This window comes from Elaeis guineensis, chromosome 6 (assembly GCF_000442705.2).
Source record: "Elaeis guineensis isolate ETL-2024a chromosome 6, EG11, whole genome shotgun sequence".
Taxonomy (NCBI): Eukaryota; Viridiplantae; Streptophyta; class Magnoliopsida; order Arecales; family Arecaceae; genus Elaeis; species Elaeis guineensis.
The window spans coordinates 301,190-321,142 of record NC_025998.2 but is presented as its reverse complement, the minus strand read 5'-3'; the positions used below and the strand labels follow the sequence as shown (position 1 = coordinate 321,142).

The following is a 19,953-nucleotide window of genomic DNA, read 5'->3' as shown; positions in this document are numbered from 1 at the left end:
GCCATTTATGTGTATACAGCATAAATGTATATGCATAATATATTTATATACATACGCATATTAAACTGATATAATTTAAAATGGTTAAAATTTAGCACATGCTATATTAACTCAAAATTAATCATTTATTGTAATAATTTATTTTGGTATTTTTTTAACAATTGGTCTCTTACATGTACTATTTACGTATAACTTATGCACTTTTTTTTAGCTACTTTACAACTTAGCTTTATTTTAATCATCTATAACAAAATAATGGTAAAGGTTTAATTAGGGTTTAGAGTTTAAGATTTAAGGTTTAGGGTTTAGGATATGTCTAAATTTGAGATTGGATTGAAAATAATAAATAAAATTTCATATATGAAAAATATCATTCATTCATTTACATATCAAATGTACATTATAACATCCCAAAAAATATTTATAATAACCACATTTCAAATACAAAAAACTAATGATGAAGACATCGGACTCTCCTTGGGATAGACTCATTAATTTCTCCAAGAACATATCTAGGTACTTTCTTTGGTAGGTATGAGATCCTTGAGACAACATGCCCATGATGGCGGAAATTAGGGTTCAAAGACAGAGCAGCTGTTCTAATAATGTTCCTTCTTATGTATTCTTTAACAAATGATTTCACTAACCAAGAATATATTTTATATGGTCCGGTTGATCTCCAAAATCGATCTAACAGACGTTACCAAACTTCAAGTAGAGTCATTCTTAATGCTGAAAATTTTTTATCTTTATTCATGATATATCCTGCAAATATAATATCCTGTATTTTTTGATTCACTATTTCGATATGCTCAATCATATTAACATTCGGCTCTATTCTATATTCATCTAACTGTCTCACCATCTCTCTAACCTATTCCCGTTGTTCTCTTATTCTTATAGCTACTGGGGTTCTGACCATAAATATCATTTTTTCCTATAACAAAAAAGAAATTAGAAAAAATATGATAGAGCCATCCAAAATATCTTAAAATATAAATGCAACGACAAACAAAATATAGATGGTGATTATCCATGATCAATACAATTATCGTTGTTTTTTCTAACATATTTTCCATCACAAATTATGATTATTGTTAAAATAATGTTTAATACAAAACCAGCAAGAACATTCAAACGATCATATTCTAGTATACAAAAAATACAATCAATATTATATTTCTTTGTTACGAATACATCATTTTATATTTGTATTAACATATGTTTACATAATATATACAAACATATTTTTGCACACTAAAAATATAGCTAATAATATATTCCATCTTTCCAAATACATCGCTACATATTAATATCATTATATATTTACATAACAAAATATTGTACTCCACCAGTACATCAAAAAAGAAACAAAATCTGAAAGATGGATGATATTTTAAAAGCTGAACAACACACTCCAACGAAGATTGCTAAACAGAATTTTTTCCTACTGATGACCCGGCATCTGAACAGAACATCCTTCTAGTAACTTCTTCCACCAATGTATCATAATCGATTTTCAGTTGCCAATACTGTTCAATGAATAGATTGTAGTTTTGTAGCAACTCCTTATGGTTATTCCAAAGAGTATCATAAGTTGCATTGACAATCTCATACATCTACTTATAATGTTCCTTCTCCAGGTAATTCACATCATCAATTTCGAATCCAAAGCAATATTTTAGTTCATTTATATCAGCCTCGGATTCAACTTATATCAGCCTTGCAAAAACCCATACCCTAACAAATTGAAAACCATTATAATTCTGTACTCAAACCCCTTCTAGAGCAATGTCCACGTAAGCTCTCGAAACCCACCATCCTCAGTCTATAGTCCATATGTCGGAGGTAAAAGATCTAATTTATCAGTAACCTCTTGTAGCAAAAATTTTGACAAAATTTTTATTAAATCCATGTCTGTAGTTACAGAGAACGATAAAATTAGCAATTTATTAAAAATTATAGTATTTTTAAAACTTATATTATAGTATTCATGCTAAGGGGAAAGAAGGTACAAATTTTTTATACTTTTTTTCCTAAATAACAAATACGATCAAAATAAAAGAAAAAGAGTGGAACACAATATATATATATATATATATATATATATATATATAATTTCATTTTTTTAAGTACTTTGTCTCCACATTTGTTTCTATACATCCATATATTATATAAAACATTTACATAACCATTCGCATAAAAGATAACCTCCACAAAAAAAAAAAGTCATTCAAAATACTCAAAAGAAAATAGTTTACCTATAGAAATTATATAGGACCATTCCCATAATTTTTTTTTTCATATGTAAACAGGGCGCATCAAAGTTTTATGTGCCCTAGCCTTTAAAAAAGCCAAAACCCTAACCCTAACCCATTTTCTTCTCCCCGCCACCCCTATACTCCACCCTCCTCTCCTCTGACCACTCCTTGATCGATCCCCTCTCAATGTCTCTAGCAATTTGGATATTTCCGATGGATTTGTATGCTGGATGGTGATCTCCCTCCTTTCCTCAATAAATCTCCTCTCAGTCCCCTTAGACCCGATCGAAAATAGATGATTTCTTCCATCCTCAGGAGTCGGAACACATTTTAGGAGGGAGACAGTACAAGGGAAGGTGGTGAGGAGCCGAGTTCTAGTTGGGGATGCGTTCCATAGTGATCCAAGGGAGAGGTCCCTTTCTATGCATCTTCGAGATGAGGCATCAACATACTGGAACCTTTCACAGCCATCCATCTTCTTCTATCTATTTTTTCCATTAATCATTTATGATTTTCTCCTTTTCTTTCTCTTGGATTTCCTTTATTCCACCTTACCCGTGGACTTTTCCTCTCCCTTCCACCTTACCTCCTCCCTTCCCTCCTCCACCGCCACCACCTATGAAACCCTAACCCTAACCTTCCCTCCTCAACCGCCACCGCCTGTGAAACCCCAACTCTAACCCTAACCTTTTTTTTCCTTAGATTTCCTCTATTCCATCTTATCTATGAAATTTTCTTCTCCCTTCTACCGTACCTCCTTCCTTCTCTCCTCCACCGCCACCACCCGTGAAACCCTAACCCTAACCTTCCCCCCTCTGCCGCCGCCAACTGTGAAACCCCAACTCTAATCCTAAACCTTAACCATACTCTAATCTCAACCTTGTTCACAAATTTAACTCTAATACAACCCCTAACCCAATTCTAAACTCTGACTCTCACACCAGATCCAACCTAATCCAAACCTAACTCAATCCAACCAACCGACTGTTAAGACTCGCTGACCCGATAACCCGTCACCATTACCCGATAACTAGTAACCCAAAAAACTGCACCCGATAACTCACAACTCGAATCCACTTAACTCTATCCGATAACCTGCAACCCACAACCCACATCCGCTAACTCACAAACCCAAACTTGATGGCTGATCCGTTAACAAACCTGTTAACAGACCCATAAACCACTATTTTTTTCTCCTTGATTGAATACCTAAATACCTAAACCCGTTTTCTCCCTGCATTTTTTTTCCTATTTTATTCAAACCATCAATTATTGATATTCCAATATGATTATCTCCGTTTTACTCCTTTCCATCATCCATTATACCTATCCCTAACATTCCAATCCCAATTTTCTAAGCATTGGAAGGCTACTGCTGCTGCAGCAATCGTGCTTTCCTTTTTTTTGGATATTGGAAGGCTACTGCACTGCAGCAGCAACCCTGCTTCCCTTTTTTTTTGGGCACTGGAAGTGCATTGCACCAGCAACCATGCTTTCCTTTTTTTCTTAAGGCACTAGAAGGCTACTGCACAGCAACCGTGCCTCATTTTTTCTTAAACCCTATTTCTTTTCTCTTCCTATGGCCATTGTAAAAGGCTACCAAACCCTAGCAGCAACTCTTTGTCCATCCCTCCCTCCCCAAATGATATTCAAAATTAAGGGGTGGAAGGCTGCCCAAAGGAAAGTAGCAACCCCCCTACTTTGTTAATGAGGAACCAAATGAAGTTCCTCATATGATGCCCTAAAAAAATCCAAAAACTATTGGATTCTATGCATACCAAATTGATGGGGACAATAAAAATTCATAATAAATAATAAAGAAAACTAAAAAAAATAGTGCTACCACAAAACTGACCTCACTGTGTGTTCTGTTGATTTCCTTTCCAACGACCTAATAAAATAGCAAAGAAATAATATTTTTTTTAAAAAATTGAAAACTAAACAACACAGCTCCAAATCAATAAAAAATGCACTGTTCCCTTATCTTCCTTTCTGATTTTCAGACCTCCTTTCTCCCTCAATCTCCCCCTGCACCTATATATACCAGCCCAACAGAGAAGTACAGAAAAGATAGCTCTTCCTATTCGTTCCGTCTATCCAATGATCTTATTCCAAAATCCTCCTGCATCTATTTAAGCATATGCCCAAATTTTTTTGCTTGCCAAACACCCTCTCTTAATTAAGAGACTTCCTGTGCCATCTCTTCCAAACTGACATATTTTTTGCCCCTCCTCTCTCGACACCTTTTATCTCTTACAGAGATCCGATATGGCATTGACATGGCTCCGCAATGGTGACTTAATTCTCCTTCTCTCGGATCATGTAATATCAACTCAAAGTACATCATAATGGGACCATTCTTAGATGACAGTTAAAATTCTCTTCTTACTTCAGCAAATTCTTCCGTGCTGATTAAAAAAAAAATTTATTTTATTTTTTTATTTTCTCAAAATCTGTAGATTTTTTTTCCTCAAGTTTTTGACCTAAAAAAAGAGAGCCCAAAATTCCTCCCAAATTTACATCAAGCAGACTAGAAAATTGACAAACGCCGCACCAAAAGAGCCCAAGACTCTCCTTTCTCGTATAAATTCTGCAATTTATCTTATTAATTTTTTGAAATTATTTATTCATAAAATACTCATAAATTTCTTCGTAACATACCCCCGACAAGTATTTCATCTACCTTCACACACATCAACCAAAAACGAATAGGACTTCATCCGTATTACTGGAACTTAAGAGTCAGAAAGTTAAGTGGAACGAACCAATTCAGCCTTTTGCATGGCTACAACATAAGTACTTCATTTAGCCACCCAAATCAAACAAAGAGGTTAAAAGGCCACTTAAAAATTTAGAGCAGGGATTACAGAACTCTAATTTCACAGCCCATCCGGCTGATGATGGGTTGTTGGACCGGTAAACTCCACACTATGTGTAACTTGTAGACCCCATAATGACTCAACAAACAGCAGGCTCCTCGAGCAACGTTCATAACAGAAAAAACATGGTGGATTTGTCAATCAGCAATTATGAAGTTGTAGACAAAACATACAACAAATATAAATCAACAATTGAGTAGTTGGTTCATCATCCATAACAAGATTAGGAATGTATTGACTTCATTATTCCTGATACTTGATAGAGGATGCCAAAACTTTGCAATCCTCGGCGGAGGATGTCACTATAGATATTTTCTTGCAAGAGCTCTAACTTTGGTATCGAAGTGAGATGATGTGATGCGAGATCCAGGTAAATACAGAGGATTCAGAAGTATCTACACAAAACCAAAAAGATGATCATAAAAACTTATGAGAAACTGAATAAATTTCACAAGATTATAAGCAGGAGAAAATAAAATACATTATAAATCTGACTAATGCTATTCTAGCAAGCAGATAATGCATCTAAACTGTAAGGATTAACGTAAAGTGAAGGAAATAGGCGAAACAGCTCAGTGATTAGAGAGTTTGGCCTCTCTCACACACTTGGCCATGCGCACACCTAAGCACACATGAGAGTGAACAATAATGCACGTGACGAGTCCATTTGTATTGTTTGATATTTTTTGCTCCTGTAAGCAGCATGCTCAATCCTTTTGCAACATCCCAATGATGATCATGGCAAATAACTGCTCACCTATTTGATTATGGGCAATGACTTGACACGAAAAATGAAACATATATATGTCAGACATCCAATGAGCTCATTGAAATCTCATATTCAAATACCCACTTTCTAGCATTGCTGTTAGTTAATTTTAATGTAGTCATTTCTAAAATAACACCATATAATGCAGCATCATTTTTGAAATTTATTTCAATTAATTACCATAACAGCTTAACTCTCAAATTCCTTTAGAGTTCATTCCTTTAAATATCACTTCAAGGGGATCAAGTGAACTAAATTTACTAAAATGAAATTAGTTTATAGAAATATGTGTTTCAAAGGTTACCCTTCGCGACAATGCAGTTTGTGTATCAGCTTAAGATTTTACACCAGAGAAAGTCCACTAGATCCATTCATGATTAAGTGAATTCAGACAGAAGGGTTCCCCCCTCCATATGGACACATTTCATTTTCATTGCTTTAAAAAACTTATAATTTAAATTGAGATTTTTTAGGCGTATGAATGCTAAAAGAGCCATTGAAAAGTACATCACAAGCGAGTGAAAAATCTTTGCAAACTCAGAACATAAACTGATGCCATCTTTTTAGTGATTTTCTAAACTTTAAGCAATGAAAACAAACTCATTACAAAAATAAACTCCATATCATACAACTCAGTTAACACAAAAATTTCAAGCAAAATCAAAAGAAAATGTCTGAAATCATTTAATATTTCTTAAATAGATATTGGCTGAATAATATGTAGTATTGGCAGAAATGAGAAAAATCAAACATTATAAGAGATTCAGGTTGGCAGAAGCAATATTACCTTTACATATAGTTCCTGAACATCTTGGAAAAAACTTTTTATTCCATCCTCATTACGAGAGTCATGAAGCAGCATCAATCTAGTGTGTGTGATACAGTTAAGCATTGAAGTCATAATCTTTGGTAAATGACAACTGATTTATTCAAGTAAAAATCTTAGCAAAACTAAAAGCTTCCCATGTTAAAGAACATGAACAATGGAAAATTAACCCCATTTATAAATTCAGGGTTGCTTCAATAGCATCAATTGACTCCTAAAGAAAAAGGAGACAATCAATACAGAGTCAAGAAATGCATATCATTCTCGATCCACCAAACAGAAGGGTAACCAACTGGTCTGCATCTCCAGATGCAGCTAACAAATCTTATAAACAGCTTGTTCATAATAAATTTTTAACCTAAACTTCTCCACCATATCTGCCCATCATGTTCAAAATACAGTGTAACAATGTTTTAATTGTAAGGATATGACCTGCAGTGACATAAACAGATACCACCAGATCATTGAACCTGTCCACTGCTTTTAAAAACCTGCACAACACGTGTGAAGATCAGAGACAGTTGCCAGAGAATATAATTCCAAAATAAGCTACAAGACCCAAACCTTTATTTTCTGTGTAATCTATAAGCCTCCATAAAGAAAACATTCTCGTAAATAAAAGTCAAACTGTTGACAACACAAACACCTAAAAACACACTCACATGGCACTGGTTGTCCATGCAAGGTCCTGAACAATATCTAATGCAGCATGTAAGATAAACTGGTGCTGGTGAGCTGCTTCTTCCTTCTGCAACATAAACACCAAAAAACAAGATATAATGCGGTTGAAAAAACATGACCTAAAAAGATTTAATATAATCCAAATTTTTAAATAAGCTAATGAATTAGTGGAAAGAACAATGTAACAAGCAACTAGGATGTGTCAACCTTTTTTTTTTTTTTGCGCTTTCTTTTTTTTTTATGTTACATCTTGTAGACCAATGTTTGAAGAAATGTCAACGATCACTATTCTGAGCCACTCATTCAACACATATATCTTGACCTTTGACCCTACCTGGCAGGCCATCCCTCCAGATCACTATATAGATGAAACTGATCTTCCAAAGTTTGAGAAAGTTCTAGAACAACTCTCAAGCTAAAGTCAACCTGCAAGTAGATGCTGCTGGATTCCTATACTTGGGTGACAAAGGGAATCAGTGTGAAATCTAGAAGGCCAATTAGAGGAATTTAAAAGACCACATAATAGGCTAATAGGTATTGCAAGTTAAGCTTCAAGCAACAAGAAGAAATCCTCCAAGTATCCTCTAGACAGAATCTAGACAGATGGGAGAAGTACAGTATAATAGGGGGAACTGCATTCATCTTTCAGCCACATATCATAAGGAATAAGTCAGAATTGTCTGACTAAACATACATAAATCCACCAAAAAAAATGGGGGAGAGACACAGAAAATAATATAATGTAGATGGAACAAAATTTGAAGTATGACAAGAGTTTCTGAACTAAATATTCATGAATCCATCAAAAAATACATGTACATGTACATACACACTTTTAGAGCTCTTCATGTATATACATTGCTAATTTGTCTGTTTGATATCATTCATGTAGATATGAGCATTAATGTCCATTAGTCAATGAACTTAGGCATAGGTATTGCTAGAAATGGTGTCAAAGAAAGAACAGAGAAGCATGGAACAAGAATAAAGAATAAAGCATCAGAAGCCATACTTTGGGTGCAGATCCCACTTCAGCTTCATATATAGGAATGTCATTCCTACTGACAATTATAAAGCACGCCATGTTCGCCATATATGCCCAAGAGAGACCAAAATATTGACAACCTGACAAGCCTCAAAGTCAGACAAAGCAAAGGACAAATTGAAAGGAGTTAGGCAATTAAGCTGCAATTTACATGTACAACCAGCACCAGCATTCTACTATCTCCTCTGTTTCAGGAGAGTAGAAATTATGTCCAACAATGATAAAGTTCAACCATGTAGCGAAAAAAAGGAACAGGAGCTTTTCACAAAAAAGGCACAAAGTAGCTACAGACACCAGCTTCATAGAAACAAGGCACATTGAGTGAATAGTTGAATATTAACATACTTTTTCATGAGTAAGAAGATATGTATGGAAAAATAAGTCTATTCTGCATCTATGCATGATGCAGGGTATTTCGGAAAAAATTAGCAGAAGGTACCAGGAATTCCCTGATTGATTGATAAAATCAACACAGGTGACTTAAAAGAAAGAAATATCACATGGAAACATACGATGATATTAAAGGAACAGCGATAAAAATAGAGATTATGATGACATCATGACCGAGAATAAGACAACCTATTTTCTTTTCTTTTCTTTTATTTTTGCCCTCATATTACACAAAATAGATGTCTTTGACCAATTTCATGCCCATACTAAGGCTCTGGTTCCAGTTATAATTTATGTCTTCAATATGATTGATCAAATAAAGTATCGCCTCTCCTTTTCTTGGTAATACATTACATGTTCGAGAAAATTCAACAAATTTTGCACAAACGAATAAAAGTGAAAGGAGGGAATACTTATCCAATCTTCTGTTATGAGGTGAGAAGTGGAAAACACCTAGTTTTGGTGAATTGAACTCTAGTTGGAGAGGGTGGATTCGAAAACCATAGTCTTTGCCAAACCAAGATCCATCAAGCAAGTTTAAGTCGATGATACAAAACCCTAAATATAATAAAAGAGGGAAAAGTGAGAAAAGGAAATTATAAAAGGGAATCTAGAATGGGAGTAGTAAAAGAGAAAATCAATCAGTCCTGTTGCAAAGGCAGACTCACAAAATATCAGCTTAAGAGCACCCCCTAGACATGAGCATCTCTTAGGTTCAAGCCAGGCCAAGACCCCATATCAACACAAAAAATTTGGGGCCAAGCTTAGCATGGCATGATCTAAGGCATGAAAGCTGAAGCTTGAATCTGGCCCGACAAGAAATCGGAAGCCCAAGCCTGACCCAATTGACTGAATAGGGAATTGAATGTGCTTTCGATCGTTCACCAGGGAAGGGAGAAAGAGAGGGGGGGTGAGAGAGAGAGAGAGAGAGAGAGAGATCACTGGTGTAGGGAGGGGCGGAGAGAGAAGTGAAACAAGATGTGAGGGAAGATAAATATGGACTGGATAAACAAAATGCAGCATCCTACTACCACATTCCATAAGCTACGGCATCGGATCTTCGATGATACAGCTTCGATCTTGGGTAGCCACCACAGCCACTGCATGGCCAACAATGCCACTGCTACTCAAATCCCTCACCAGTAAGAGAGATATATGAGAGGGGGGAGAGAGAGAGAGGTGAAGGATGGGTGGTTCCAAACTTCTTGGCTCAATATGAACAACCAAGAGAGCGGCAAAGAGGGAAAGATGGGGGAAGGGGAGGAGTGATGGAGAAGGGTCATGGAATTACTCCACCCCACCGAGTACGATCCGACCTAACTCTAATGGAACAGGTTTTACCTGAGCCCTTTAGAGTCGGCGGCGAGTATGTGTCTTGATTTCAAAACCCAAAGTGGATTCAAGTAGGTGCGGATAATAGTAAAACTCACATCAAACCCGACTCGAGTATAATATAACTTCACAAATCCCTTCCCCACCTCTTGTCCGAGTCACTCCACTCACTCATCCTGTAGCTCCCATTGCCCGATTGTCTCCTCTCTTTCTGATCAAACTGTAGCCACAAGGTCACACACATTCTCCTCCCCAAGCTGATTGGACGCCACTCCCCATCTACACCTGAATTTCTATCCACCAACTCGGTATTAATTCGATCCCTCATGTTTTTTCTTGTTTTGTTTTGCCTTCTATATTACGACTACATATTCTTGAATGGATTCTTGCTTCAATTCCCATAGATCTGAGCCACTTCAATTAGTTCTTTTATCGATTTTTGGCTTCCTAAAGATCAATATTTTTGTTTGTTGTGTTTCTATCATTGTTGTGTTATATGAAGTACCAAGTTTACTTTTATATTCTTTTTTACTTGTTTGATTTGTATGAAAAAAATTGAATTTTGCAGCTATACCGATCCATACTCAACCGGTTGCCATCCCCATTGCTGAAAGAATAGAAGGGGATGGACTAGGGAGGGGGGGGGGGGAATTAGATTTTAGCGTTAGGGTTTTGTTTTTTTGTTTTTTTTTTTTTAAATTATAGGGTGAATTATGAAAAAATTCACACAATATACCATTCTCATGAGAATGGTACTCTTCAAGGTGTCATTTTTATCTATCCACTGTCCACATTTTTGAATGCTTTTGCCCCTCCACATACCACCTGACAAGATCAACGGACAATATTTCTCCCTTGGGTCCATGGATCAATAATTTCATAGGATGCAGATTTGTTGGTCTGCCTTTCCAACTTGAGAACAAAAAACAAAAGTCAAAATTAAAAAAATTTTATGCAGTGACCCATCCCTTCAATTCTCGAGCTAGGTTCACATCCTCTGCGGTGCAATAAGAGCAACATACAGTGCTATGCCTTCTCAGATGGATGCCACATCGTGGCTTTGTCCATCCAACAACTTCTGCAGATGCAACTCTAAAAAGAGACGTCCAAGACACAATCATGTATTTTCATTTTTATTCTCCTAGTATCTCACAGCCCCATTAAGTCCTATTATGAAAATGCACTAATCAACACAGGAAGAAAGAAGATGAAGGAAACAATTGAGATGAGGATCAATGAGGTCATTTTGGATGACAATGGCAGCCTCTCGGCCATCATGTTGTTTCCTAAATGTATGTACGTAGTTTCCTAAATGAATGTATCTATTGTTTGAACTTCGATACCCTTAAGTGTTTTGATTTATTGTTGCAACAAACAGCCTAACATGAGATATCTATGTGTAACAGAAACCTTGATTTTTGAAATTTCCATCTTATGACATTATGACTCTTTAAAACATTGAAAAAAATATATATAATTTTTATTTGAGCAGCAATCAGAGTTTCACAGAAAGATACTATCGTCTTGAAAGGAGACTTCTTGATACCCTGTAGGAGGACTTGAACCTCTAGTCATAGATGATTATCTGATCCATAGTAAAAGAAAACAATAATTAACTAAACAAAGCGATATCTAGATGTTTATCATACCTGCACTTTTCAAACATAATACCAACTAGTAGTGACATTAAGACAATTTAATGCCTGACACAACTAGTATATAATATGCAGCTTTAAATCTGGAGGATGTAATTCATAAATAGAACAATCATATATTTCTGATGCTATAACAAACAGCAATGTGAGAGCAAAACTTGTTTCAACTTTCAAGTTAGGAAAAGCAGGCAGCAGCATGACAAGAAGAATAAGGTTTATAAAATCTCATTTAATAATTCCTTTTCGTCAAGAAGTTCTCTTGACTCAAAAGCATTCAGAAATAAGAAGATATCAAAAATATCATTACATGAAAGTAATCATTCCATGAATTTTATGTCGACCTGTAAAAAAGTTAGGAAATAAGGTTTGGCATGCAGCAACTATTTGATTGATTCCCAAAATATGGAAAAAAGCAGGTGTATAACTGTTATATGGCAAACAAGAGAGAATATGTGTTTGCTTCTTAATCCAGTTTCCTCCTGCACCTCCCACAGCTCCAGAAAAGATCTCTTTAGACTGCTGAACAGGAAAAAGAAAAAGAAAAATATCATTCAAGAACACTAAGAACTTTTTTTTTAGTTACATTGCTAGAACAAATACTTGAAGAATGAACAGCATTGGTAATTTTCAAAAAAAGACCAGCAAATGTTGATACACAATACTTCTCTTGCACCGCAAGTCCCTACAAAGGTTGGATGGAGTACCATAAATGAATTGCACAAAATTAACATGCATGTATACATGATGATTAGTATGTAAACTGATCATTGAAATTTTATTACAGTAAAAACTGGGAAAGGCATGTTCACATGCATGTCATGATAAATATCATGGGTCATCTACAAGAAGATACTTCTAAACTGTGAAGTTTATTCCAATTATATTCGGAAAAGTTTATTCCACTTCTAAAAGATAGTATTATGACATCATAATATATTAATTATTCCCATTGCTTTATCTTATAACCAGCAAGGAACCTAAAAAACCACATCATCACATTTTGATGTAAATATTGGTATTCTCAGTATACAACCAAGAAACTACCGATAAAAAACTATATAAGAGTACCATAAAGAAATTTTGGGGAAAAAAAAGAGACACAACGTATCCTACAGACATCTTCAAATGTTACCATTGCAATTATATGCCAATAATGTTCAAATAATTTGATTATTGTATCAACATTACAAGTAGTTAAGGTAACACCTATTGGATATGGTTACAGTGTAATATTACTTCAAGAAGATATAGTGACAACATAGAATTTTGTAATGTAGATGAGAGATGTGTCTGATAACTTTCTCAGGTTCTTATTGTTTCTTCAAGCATTTTGTAGAATATTAGGAATCTATTAAAAGCATTTGGAAAGATATGTCACTATGAATTGGCTTACTAATGTGGCATGGGGACCAAGACCAACAAATCTCATTATAAGAAAGACATTAATGGATCCATCAACAGATACATGTAAAAAAAATTATTCAGTTAAAGAGTCAGTTTCAGCCAAATTACTTAGATGAGATATAAAGATTGTGATTATACAAAACTAAAGCATATATGTTGTAGCTTATGCAGAGAAAGTGGAGCAGAGAAACTAACAGTGCAGCCACATATCTCACTGGCTCTTGTCCAAGGATTGCAATCAGATGTCACAGTGTGGCTGGGTGATAATTATAGAATACAAGGGACAAGCATGATGTGTGCAAGAAGCTTGATACAAAAAAAACCTTCATGGTGTAAATAATTTCACATTTCCTACAATATGATTTTCTATGCAACATAAAAAAAGTTTATTTGCATAAAGATGAAGAAGTTTATTTGCATGTCATACTTGAGCTACTGAAGAAAAGAAAATAAGGCTTTCAAAGAAGTTAAACGGTACGAAATTTTCTGGCGAAAGGTATAAGCATCATGTGGTAATCAATATTTTTTCATTATGGTGAACTTCAAGAATCTCAGCATACTCCTAAGACTGGAAATTGAGAAATGAGTAACCAATATCAATAATATAATTTATTCTGAAAAAGGAAACCAGTTATAGACCATGGTAAAATAACAATGAAGATCATAGTAAACTTTTAGAATCTTATGCATACTCCTATAGAGCGCTGCAAACCCACACAATGTTATACCATGATGTTGTGGGGAATGTACATGGTTGAGTTTATCACAGTAACTTCAACTACTGCATAATGATATTTTATATAGCACTGCATCTTTTGGTTTTTCTACCAAACCCAAATTATTGCACATTAAAATGTTCCCTGCATAATTCATAACTGCCACAGATGTTTAATAGTGCAAAGTTCAACTTCTACAAGGGACTGCGAGAGGACAAGTAAGTCCATTGGTTGTCATGCTTATATTGGGATTTTGTTCCTAGTTTATCCTTGTATCATATTCCAATTCTAATCCAAGTTAGGTTAGGTTGAGTCTTAGACTCAATATACAAGAGTTTGTTTTTTAGTTGAAATAGGATAGTTGCATTTTTGTCTTGCAGTGGAAGAGAGAGTGTGCAGTTTTTTAAGAGATGGAGAGTACTCTTCTTGCTGAGGTGAGGCATTTTTGAGAATAGGAGCCAAACTCATTGTTTTGGCCTTCATTTTCTTTCCCATAAATTTGTTTCTCTCCCATTTTTTTCTTCCACTACCCTTGCTTGAATTAATTGGTGTTTGTTTTGGATCTTGGGCTAGTAGATCTGATCTACATTGAGTAGCAAACAACTCTACAAAGTATTCAATAGAAACTAGTTTTTTATCCCGTGCATTGAGCGTGGGTTATAAAATCACATAAGTTATTATTTGAGAAAAAAATAAAGAGTTATAATGATAATAATGTGCATTTTCTTTACCATAAATTTGTTTCTCTCCCATTTTTTTCTTCCACTACTCTTGCTTGAATTAATTGGTGTTTGTTTTGGATCTTGGGCTAGTAGATCTGATCTACATTGAGTAGCGAACCATTCTGCAAAGTATTCAATAGAAATTGCGTGAGGAGCTTATCACTCAACCGTACATAAAAATGTAAATTTGGAAGTAGCTACTACAATACAAGCTACGTGGCTTTAATTGCTTTGTTAGTTTGCAAGTTACATGCATCAATTTCCGAAATAATCGATTGGCGACCAATTGAAAGCTTCTCTCATGCGTTCTTCACAGATCTGAGTACCTTCTCGGACCAACAGAAGCTTGTCTAAACTTGAACATTATTCTGGGAATGGTGTAGTTAAATTCCTTAAAATAATCAATTGATTGCATTAATAGTTCTGATCACAAACGAGCGGAGGGCTCATCTTTGAAACAAAAGAATGCACGAATACATCTTCTAAGTACTACAAACCAAATGGAAATTGAGCAAACATCTTGTACTAATTTAAAGAGTTTTCTTTCTCTATGGTAATTGTAAGAATTCTAAGATAATAATGGTGAAAAAGGAAGTACATAAGTTGCATCAAGTTCATTGCATTTCATGATGGCAAATTATTTTCGATTAACCTTTGCTGCCTTGTGTTAGGGAATTCAGCTTTTAACCAGAGAGGTTCCACAATTTAATCTCTTTATGTTTGCGGGATGGAAACCAAAAATAAATGGACACAAAACAAAGCTGAGCCTCAAAACATTTCATCAAGAACCACATCAAAGAGGTATTCTTTAAACCCTGATAAAATATCAGAATAAATAGATCGTCGAAAGAAAAAGAAATCGACGGAGATTAAGGAATGCGATTTGTTCTAAAAGATTAAATAAACGTACAAGATTATTCCGATATTCCAGCAGAAATTTGCAGTAGAGATCCGAACGAGATTTGGATGAATCGAACTGGAATCGTTTCAAGGGAGGAATAGAGCTCCGGAGGGGAGAAGAGAAACCCTAGCTTCGATAGATCAGACCTAGCTGAGGGCTTGAGGAGGATGGACTGCTGGTGGCGGCACCGGAGGAAGGTTTGGTGGTGGGATGGGGAGCAAGATGGGGAGAGGAGGGGGGAGAGTGTTGGGAAAGAGGGAGGGAGGGAGGTATACCTATGGAGAGGGCGCCTCTGAAGTCAACTATGACGAGATCGAGGGCGGGATCCCTGGATCTCAGAGATCCAAGTGCACGGCGGAGAGGGTGAGGCCAAGATCAACGACAGCGGAGATGTAGAGATCGAGTTCGGCAAGCAAGTGATTCGAGAGCGAGGTCCGCGGCGTCAAGACTAAGGGCGGCGAGGCCGACGGAGAGGTTGAAGGAGGCGAAGTCGATGGCGCAAAGGTCGGCCGCGAGCGCAATGGCGATGGCGGTAGGGCGAGGGCGAGATCTGAGCAGGAGAGGGCCCCAAAACTACTTGATGCGCGCGATGGAGAAGGGCAAGGCAAGGCTGGAGTCGACGAAAACTAGCGTATCTTATCTTTAAGCCCATCGTAAAGGCCGGTATTTGTGTACCATATCGTGAGAACCGTTTCCCTCGATTGTGCGTTACTCGTATCCGAGAGTGAGGGTCGTGCATTTTGATGGGAACTAGTGACTAATTGGGATTTTTTTTTTAATATTTTTTTTAATATTTTTTTTTTATTTTTTTAATTTATTTTTTAAAATTAAATTGTTGGATAAGGTGGCGAGGACGTGGCAGAATCGCATGTTGAACTTGAAGTTTTAAATGACGTGGATAAAATATTTAAATTTTAATTTTAATTTTAAAATTAAAATCGTATGTTAAAGATATGGTTTTAATTTTAAAGATGAAATCGTATCTTCAAGATGCATTTTTTTTTTTTCATTTCGGAGCGGCATTAGCTTCTTTTTTTGTTTTGAAATGCCGCTGGTTTTTTTTCATGTCCGGCTTCATACCGGATCAGGAAGCTTCGTCGGGACTGGAGAGGGAGGAGAGGGGGACCGTCGGTCGGCCGGGGCAGTGGCCAAGCGGTGGGGGCGGTGACGTGCGGCATCGGGTGGGGCGAGGGCATGGGGTACGGACGCAATGGTTAGAGGAAGGCGGAGGGGGTTGCAAGGGATGGGTGTGTTTTTGTGTTCGCGCAGACGACCGTCGGGGCCCGAGAGGGGGGAGGGGGGTTGGTTGTCGTGCGGAGCTGAAGGTGGATGACGGGTGCGACACGAATGGCGGCGAGACGAGTGTGGTGCGGAAGGCCGCAGCAGTTGCCTCGCAAGAGGAGAGAGAGGCGGCCATGACAATGGGACAGAACGGGCATGGGGCCCATGACAAATGGCGTAGAGGACTGCGGCAGGATGGGGCCATAGGTGCCGCGCTAGAGGGGGTGGGTGCAAGTCAGCCAGCGGTAGAGGAAGGTCAACCGAAAGGGTGGGAGGAAGGAAAGAGAGAAACGAAAAAAAAAAATAATAATAATAAAATATTATTATTATTATTTTATGAATAATAATATATTATTATTTGATTAATAATAAATTATTATTATTATTGATTAATAATATTATTTTAAAATATATTTATTATTAAAAATTAATAAATATAAATTAAAAGAGAAAATATTGCAAGAGAAAAATAAACTGAAATCACACTAGACAAACGGAGGGTGCAGGTGGGGGCTTCATCGGGACAAGAGAGGGAAGGAAGGGAGGGTAAAAAATAATATTTTTATTACTAAAATATTATTATTTGATTAATAATAAAATATTATTATTTACTTAATAGTAAGATATTATTATTTGATTAATAATAAAATATTATTATTTGATTAATAAAAAAATATTATTATTGATTAATAAAAAATATTATTATTTAATTAGTAATTAAATATTATTATTTTATTAATAAAAATATTATTATTTGATTAATAAAAATATTATTTTTATTAATAATTATTATTATTTGATTAATAATAAAATATTATTATTTGAGGGGATGCTCCTTTGCCACCACCATCCCCCCACCTTCCCAGCTCCGATGAAGCCCGCACCCCACCCCACCCCCACCGCTCTGTGCGAATACAAAACCACCCAAAAAGTGATCCCCTGGCACAGCATCGTCTCTTTTTGCATGCCAACCCAAAAAAGCATGCCAATACTTTTTTTCAAAATAATAATAATTATTTTTTTATTATTATATAAATTTTTAAAATAATATATATTTTATTATTATATAAATTTTTTATTTTAGTGATAATATATTTATTACTTTTTAATGAAATATATTTATTAATTTTTAATGATAAATATATTTTAAAATAACATTATTAATCAAATAATAATAATAATAATAATTTATTATTATTAATTAAATAATAATATCTTATTATTCATCAAATAATAATATTTGATTATTAATAAAATAAAAATATTTTATTATTTATCTTTTTTTTTCCCTCGTTTCTCCTTTCTCTTCCTCCCACCCACCCTGGCTGACCTTCCTCTGCCGATGGTCGACCCAAACCCACACCCCTCCGATGCACCACCCATGGCCCCATCCCACCGCAGTCCTTCACGCCATCCACCATGGACCTCATGTTCGTTTTGCTTAATGGAAAGATTCTTTCGATCGCATCGAATGTCAGGAGGGAAGAATAGATTAGTAATTAAAATTTTTCATAACGTTTATAAAATTTCACCTTGATTTACAGTGAAAAATAATCAAGATTGAAAAAGCTCCTCGATCGATATGCTTTGTGAGATCTGGATGCGCAGATCCTCTACTTCGCATGCATGCCAAACTCTATAAAAGAAAGAGATGAATGTCTTCTTCGGAGAGAAAGGAGATGAAACCTTGAGATCTAATTTCAAGGTCTTGGAGCAGCCCACACGCCACCACGCCAAGAGGAGGAAGGACGCCTAAGAAGAAAGAGAAGTCCAGGGAGAGGTGATGCCCAAGAGAGAGGGGACGCCCACACCAAGAGAGTTCTCCATGCCTAGGCCAAGGGTTGATTGATTATTCTCTTCTCTATACCTCTCTTTAAATAGACAAAAGATCTTAAATCAAATCAAACTCTTTTATATGTTAGGAATAGGACTCTCCATGTTTGAATCAAATCCAAATTTTTTAAAACACAAAGATTCCTAAGCCAAGTAGGAGAGGTGCCAACTTGCGCCTCTCTCTTCACACTGCACGTCCTAAGAGAACTTTCCACCATCTTGGTCGGCCCACATGGTGAGAGAATAGCTAGAAAAAATGACTAAATAAACCAAATCAGATTTGATTTGGATTTGGATTCAATTCGAATTTAATGCGAATCAATTTCAAAAAGACTACTGATTCTAATCCAATTATGATTCTTATCCAAGTCCAACTTGATAAATTAATCCAATCAAGTCTTAATAAAATTAAGTCCAATTAAATTAGATTTGATCTAAAGTAATTAGGACTCAAATTGAATCTCTCATAATTATTTAGATCATTGATTTGATTTAATTCATTTTCAGAATTAGATCCGTACCTCATGCGTAGTGCTAGCTGGACATAGTTAGTATTTAATTCCGTATGATCTACAACTTAATTCTCAATTAAGTTAATATATATGTTCAATCAAATCTCATATTTTCAAATTGAACACATAAATGTTTGGTCAATTCTTTCCTACATTGTTTGACTTTTATGTGCGACTTCATAGATTCAAACACTAAGCCGGTAGCATAAGAACTCTTTTCTATACTAATCGAAATGATCATCTAGCAATGATATCCGATGTCCGGATAGGCCGAATAATTATAAAGTAATATTCAAGAACCTTGATATATGATTATCGCATTATTCATCCCTTTGATCCTAATGCTCAAGATGATCTAGGATTTAACTGTCAATCCTGAAACAGTCATCCACATTATATTTCAACTTTTCAAATCCATCACATAGATTATCCTGGTTAAAGTTTTACTAAATTAAAATACAGTAATGTATGATCTCCTGAAATCCAGAGGGGTCAATCTCATTTTAATCCATACACAGACTTCACAAGTACTTGATTGTATCCAGTAGCATTCCGTCACTGCATTAGAAATGTAGATAATCCAATACCAAAGCATAGTGAGTTACTTACAAGTCATTATGGTAATCTCAGATCTGAGGGACACTTGTGCCCATACGCTTTGCGAGCTGCTCTTCATAGTAGAGTGCTTAGCAGATGAGTCACTTATTTAGTGATGATGTACTCCTATATTTCAGTTGTATGTCATA

The 19,953-nt window shown here is 35.7% G+C and overlaps 1 protein-coding gene across 18 annotated transcripts; it reads right to left on the bottom strand.

Annotated features, from left to right (window-relative positions):
- Positions 1–5,079: 5,079 nt before the first annotated feature.
- Positions 5,080–16,204, bottom strand: LOC105047779 (uncharacterized). Of its 18 annotated transcripts, none has more exons than XM_073258782.1 (8): positions 15,857–16,203; positions 14,690–14,802; positions 12,180–12,357; positions 8,429–8,541; positions 7,398–7,483; positions 7,166–7,226; positions 6,697–6,783; positions 5,080–5,535 (listed from the first exon to the last, which is right to left on the bottom strand). In XM_073258782.1, the coding sequence occupies exons 2-8, from the start codon at positions 14,690–14,692 to the stop codon at positions 5,443–5,445; spliced, it is 621 nt and encodes a 206-aa protein (XP_073114883.1). In that variant the 5' UTR covers positions 14,693–14,802; positions 15,857–16,203; the 3' UTR covers positions 5,080–5,442. The 18 variants fall into 18 exon arrangements, with proteins under 18 accessions (XP_073114883.1, XP_073114886.1, XP_073114889.1 ...); XM_073258785.1 differs by having other exon boundaries at positions 12,180–12,354; XM_073258788.1 differs by having other exon boundaries at positions 12,264–12,357; positions 15,857–16,202.
- Positions 16,205–19,953: the final 3,749 nt, after the last annotated feature.

Excerpts from the sequence above, each read along its gene's own strand:
- LOC105047779 (XM_073258782.1), bottom strand. Across the intron at positions 8,542-12,179 it reads ATTTCCTAACTTTTTTACAG|GTTGTCAATATTTTGGTCTC; the intron begins GTCGACATAAAA and ends GAGGCTTGTCAG. Across the intron at positions 7,484-8,428 it reads AAGTGGGATCTGCACCCAAA|AAGGAAGAAGCAGCTCACCA; the intron begins GTATGGCTTCTG and ends TTTATGTTGCAG.